Here is a 5,505-nt window from a genome sequence, read left to right on the forward strand (position 1 = left end):
CTCTTATAATGTTACATTATTATTAGTAATAATATAAAATGTATGTTTATGAGTAAATTATTAAGTATTAATAAATCTGGCATTTTATATTTTATATATATTTTTTGTGTGTGTGTGAAAAATAATGCTCTTTATTTGGAGACAACACCATCACCACCTGATTGTTGTGCATTGCGTTGTACAGACAAAACACGTTTTTTCAAATGTCTTTGTCCAGGGAGAAGATCTCAATCGTTTGGCTTTCACATTGAAATTCATCACTGAAGCCCCTCTCAACGGACCCCAGTCCTCCAGGGGCCACACTTTCACCATCACTGTCAACTCCTGCCTTTGACTGCGTGTTTTTGCCCTTTTATCTCGACCAACTAATTCTCTTGCCCTTTTCACTTAGAGACGCGCCCTGGTGAAAAAGCCTCAGAGTACAGAGAACCTCCACAAATTGAGGGGTCTGTGTCAAGATGAACATTTCGAATGATCTCGCCTTCTAACCAAATAAACGGCCTGTCTGGATAACTCAGGCCATCTCAAGTGTTGGGTCAGGGTAAAGGATTTGGTGCTTCGATAATATTATCAGAGGGAGAGAGGAGTAGAAATCAATAGAGTGAAGTGAATGATGACTGAAAACATCCCAATTACAGGCTGGTTATGGCGGGTTAATGGAGCTCATCCAGCGCTGTCTTATGGCTCCTGAGGGCCTCATCTCTCCCATCAGAGGACGAGAGGGAATGATAAAGAGTTATTGAGGAATTATTACAAAGCCAAACACAGTAAACACGAAACAATCACTGTGGAGAACATCATATGCATTATTTAGAGTGGACAGTCGGGCCATTTGTATTGTTATGCCATTACTTTGACATAATGAAATGACTTAAGAAAAAAAAAAAAAAAATCTGAAATCTGTATAGTTAATGATGCTAAATTACGGCAGGATAAAAATCCTTCCATGGTGTGACTTCAACCCTTTAGTAACAAATACAAATAATGCTTAAATCACTAAATTTAACCAAGCAGGTGAATTTAATCGGGAATAATGCTGAGTCTGTTCAGCACCAGGGACAGCGACTCTGATCGATACACAGAACAAAAGCTTAGGAAAATTGACCGTTTATTGTAGTGAGCAGATTTGAACATTCCCCATTTTCGAGGAGATCTGTGCATTTGTGCGTTACTTTCTTAACAGTGACACTTGTGAGTCGTTGTAACAAGGTCCGAGTTCGTCTAAAAGAATAATCATTAAAAACTAGCAACATATGCATGCCAAAGAAAAAATAAAAGCCGAAACCAAACTAGGCTGTAAACTTTTTTTTTTTCTTTTTTTTTTTTCAATCTTTCAGAACATAAACCTCAGTTGTTAATTTACATAATCTGAACGTGCGTCAACCTAACCAATAAATATATATAAACCAATCCCTTTTGTTGGACCATCGCCAGTGAGATGTCAACACAGCAATAAATACATACATTTTCCCATGACAGCGCAATAATTTTATGTAACAAAACGTATTTGGGCCCATCGATTCACAGTCTGACATTTGTTATCTGTTGCGTCTGTAAACTGAAAATCGTAAACGGCTATTCCAAACAGTCCTCCTCGCTTTTGAGGGTCATTTGGTGTGCTAGGAACAGAATATTTTATTCACCCCCTTTGGAAAAGTCATACTGTCCTTACTGGCCTCTTGCTGCTGTGTTTTTATCACGTTGCTGTTCCCTACGGAACGTCCAAGGGCTCCAGTCTCTAAGATTGAGCCTTTGGTCGTGTTGGTCCAAGAAACTGTAGTGTTCGTCTGTGCTTGGTTTAAGGAGCTGTGTCTGAACAAGGGGTCGTGAAAAACTCCATCTACCCAGTTTCTGAGAGTCGTAACAGGTGAATCCTGCTGTCTTTCCAGGCCGTTTACAGGTGAGGAGGCGGAGGGTGATGGTTGACATCTAAGCATACATGAGGAGTACTCTGTCGGGTTCAACGAGGTCGCGGTCTGGGCCAGAGACCAGATGCGGGGTTTGCTGTCCAGTAATGGATGGCCCTGCTGCTGGAAACACGTTTTGACGTGTCGAAGGTCGTGTTCGCAGTCTTCGGATGTGGATTTCAAGCAGCTTTTGGTGAGATCGCTCTCAGCTTCGAGCAGACCGGGAATGGAGAGTTTTGGCGATGGTTCTTTGATGCGATCATCGGTGGTCGCCATGTGCGCGTTCATGTGAAAGCGGTGTTTGAGTTCACACTCTGAGCTCTCAGACTCGATGGTGTCAAAGTCGTCCAAGTCACTCAACTGAAGTTCTTTGTCTTCTCGACTTTTGCTCTCTGTTAAACAAATAGTGATGGGAAGTAAATGTAGAGCGAGAGAGAGAACAATAAACAAGCTTATAAATTGCTACAAATATTTTAAAAACACACACCCGAAACAATAGGCTATGCTTTGATTAACATCATTCATGAAATAGTTTTTACATTATATTACGCTTAACAAATAGTACGTTCTCTTACAATAAAATAGTAAGAATGTGATATTAAAGAAGTAATTAAATAAACTCTTGATGTGAAGACCAATTTAATACTCTGGAAAAAAGTTTTCCAATGTAATGAACTTTTTTTCTTTTTTTTCTACAGTGACGCCTCTCACCAGACTTTTAAAAGTTTGTGCTGGCGCTTTTCCAGACAGCTCAAGGCAGAAGAGTTTAACTTTAAAAATTAAGATAGCAATAAAAAAAATAAAAAAAAATAAAAAAAAGGACCCATTGATTTGTGAAGAATGTAATGGGACTGACCGTCATCATTGGTTTCACTTTTGATTTGATCTTCTTGTGACCCATCCTCATCATCATCATCGTATTTCTTATCGTCTGACCCCTTGTTTCTTGGTGGCCATGTCATCTTGTTCTCTTTCTTGAGTCTTCTTCTGGCGTTGGCGAACCAGGTGGACACTTGTGTGAGGGTCATCTTGGTGATGATGGCCAGCATGATCTTCTCTCCTTTGGTGGGATAGGGGTTTTTCCTGTGCTCCTGGAGCCATGCTTTCAACGTGCTCGTCGTCTCGCGTGTGGCGTTCTTTCTTCTAGTTCCTCCTTCCATAGATCCGTATCTGTGATATGAAAGAAATAAACGTAGCCTATGTTGTTGTGGTAAAAGTTGATGCAAATGTGTTTGCAGTGCATAGAAATACAAGGACTTTATGCATCGCGTTTATTTTTGAAGCATAACAGAGCGCACAAATTGCTTGATCGAGTGCACACAGACTGCACCGGCCAAGTATCTGGCCATTAAAGCACTTCAGGGGAAACCCTGAAGGGCAAACTGTCAAGAGCATGATATAACATAAAATATGCATCAAAGAAAGTGACCTGAAATTGGTTTATTGAAAAAGATACATTATGCTTTTGTACGTTTATAGGGCGATTGCGCTAATTATTCCATCAATATGTTGAACGCGGCCTATGAAATCGATCCAAATGAACTGAGTCCTGCACTTGTTAATTGGCAATCAGAAGACTCTAATGAAGGCCGCTATTCAATACCTGTCATACTGGTACTGTCCCAGGGAGGGATCATATGGGTAATATGCGGCAGCCTGTGTAATTCCCGCATGCGCAGACGCACTTCCATCTTTGGCATCAAATGTTCCCTGAAAATAAACACAAGACCTGTCAGTAATGACATTCATGCGATTCAACTTTACATTTATGATGCTTGTCATGATAATAAGGTTCTTGCTAACATTGTTTTCAGGTGCTATATATTGTGCTAATTATTATGCCATTATCCTATGCCATTATCCTAAAGTCAAACTTGGACTTAATATAATATAAAAAATGAACTGTGCATCAGTTCTGTAATCATTTATTCAGTAGGTACTAAAGAAATATAAGGTTAATTTGCTGATATTTGAACATAATTTTATAAACGTTCCTTTTTCTCAGATATAGAATCACATTCGTTATACAGAATTGCGGGGATCTTAACTTCGTGATTCATTGCTAGAATGCATGCTATTATTATAATGTATAATTGGATATGTTTTAAACTCACCAAAGAGTAGAAAGCGGAGGCGTCAGCTCCATAGGTAACATAATTCCCATAGCCCTGACTGCTTGTGTACGGGTTCCCGTAGACTCCCAGCGCAGCGGCGGAGCTCAGCTCGTGCCTGGCGGTGGCCAACAGTCTACTCTCATACACGGGACAGTACACGGGCGTCTGCGCGGACGAATCCGAGATGGACCTGGTGCTCGACTCGCAGCAAGATGTCAAAGAGTTGGTGGTCATGAGGAACTGGAATGATTTGGAAATGTCACAGGATAAATAAAACACCAACCTGCATACCTCGGAAAAATGTGTGTTTCCTGTGAAAGTTCTTTTATTTATTTTTTGGCAGTGCCCACAGTCAGCCCCCACAGGACAATGCATTTTATGGATCATGGCCAAAAACAACTGTTGTCCTCCTTCCCCCTGTCATCACATCTGCACTTTTGCATGTGTCTGTGACTCGAACGCGTGTTAGTAGATTTGTAAAATGATAAGCGCAGAGGGAAGCCCTGAATTCCATCGCAGAAATCCGATTAAACCTTTATCTTTTTGTCTTTACCACTCGCATTTAACCCGCAGCGCACGTGAGCGCGTTTCCCCTTTAAAGTTCGCATTTAAAAAAAAATCTGAATCAATGCAACAATAAGTGCGCGATAACGACTCTTACCTGAGGTGCAGAAGAGTAAGGATATCCGAATTGAGGATAGGACATTGTAGAGTGATCCCCGTTTCCCCGAAAGCAGGCGAGACTGCAGGTCTGCTGTGTTTCACTGTACCGATTGATTGGTAAAGCATAAAGCTGCCGGACGCTTATAGGGCGAAGCGCAATACTACCATGTTTAATTTGCTTAAACGCCTTCCTGAGGATGTTCAATAGATGCCCAGTTCGGATGCTCTCTCCTATCGCTCTATTAAACTTCTACAACAGTGCCGCGCACATCGTAAAGCATTTGGCGAATTTCCGCCTTTGATGTCAGAAATACATATTTTGCGTTATAAAAACTAGTATTAAACACGTCAGCCCAGATGCGGGTTGTTTTAAACGCCGGTGGCTCTGACGTCAGAAGAAACCCAGTCAAAATGACCAGACTCTAACTTTAATATGCATTTCTCTGGATAAAAATCCCAACGAGTGACAGGGAGGTGGGGGTGGAATTTTAAGGCACAATGGGCTTGTAATTGAGCTTATCAATTAAACTGAGCTTTGAAAAGAGATTTGCAATACTAAAATGTGACAATATATCGGTTTATCAAGCGCCTTTTCATCTCAATTTATGAGAATTCCAATACATAATCCGGTGGTTTGCCTACATTAATAAACACTTACACTTTTTATTTACCTGTTCTAAAAACCCCCCAGAAAATTCGAAAACTCATAGTTCAGATATTATTAGACGTATTTTACCTTCTCGTGGATTGAAATTGTATTGTGAGCAGTTTATTCAAACTAACGCGCCCCAAATGAGATATTAATATTAATTTATTTTAGT

The 5,505-nt window shown here is 40.4% G+C and overlaps 1 protein-coding gene across 1 annotated transcript; it reads right to left on the minus strand.

Moving 5' to 3' along the window:
* Positions 1–1,091: 1,091 nt before the first annotated feature.
* Positions 1,092–5,251, minus strand: irx4a (iroquois homeobox 4a). Its single transcript, XM_084089677.1, has 5 exons — positions 4,683–5,251; positions 4,022–4,261; positions 3,511–3,617; positions 2,764–3,077; positions 1,092–2,299 (listed from the first exon to the last, which is right to left on the minus strand). Exons 1-5 carry the CDS (start codon positions 4,725–4,727, stop codon positions 1,620–1,622), a joined length of 1,386 nt encoding a protein of 461 aa, XP_083945803.1. The 5' UTR covers positions 4,728–5,251; the 3' UTR covers positions 1,092–1,619.
* Between the last annotated feature and the right edge of the window lie 254 nt (positions 5,252–5,505).

The sequence above is a fragment of the Abramis brama genome, assembly GCF_963993115.1.
Source record: "Abramis brama genome assembly, chromosome: 17".
NCBI classification, from domain to species: domain Eukaryota; kingdom Metazoa; phylum Chordata; class Actinopteri; order Cypriniformes; family Leuciscidae; genus Abramis; species Abramis brama.

What these genes read in the sequence shown, in the direction of transcription:
- irx4a (XM_084089677.1), bottom strand. Translation starts at nt 4,727, where the DNA reads ATGTCCTATCCTCAATTCGGATATCCTTACTCTTCTGCACCTCAG. An exon ending in GGACAGTACCAGTATGACAG is followed by an intron (nt 3,078 to 3,510) that starts GTATTGAATAGC and finishes TTCATATCACAG; the next exon opens with ATACGGATCTATGGAAGGAG. An exon ending in AAGTGAAACCAATGATGACG is followed by an intron (nt 2,300 to 2,763) that starts GTCAGTCCCATT and finishes TTTGTTTAACAG; the next exon opens with AGAGCAAAAGTCGAGAAGAC.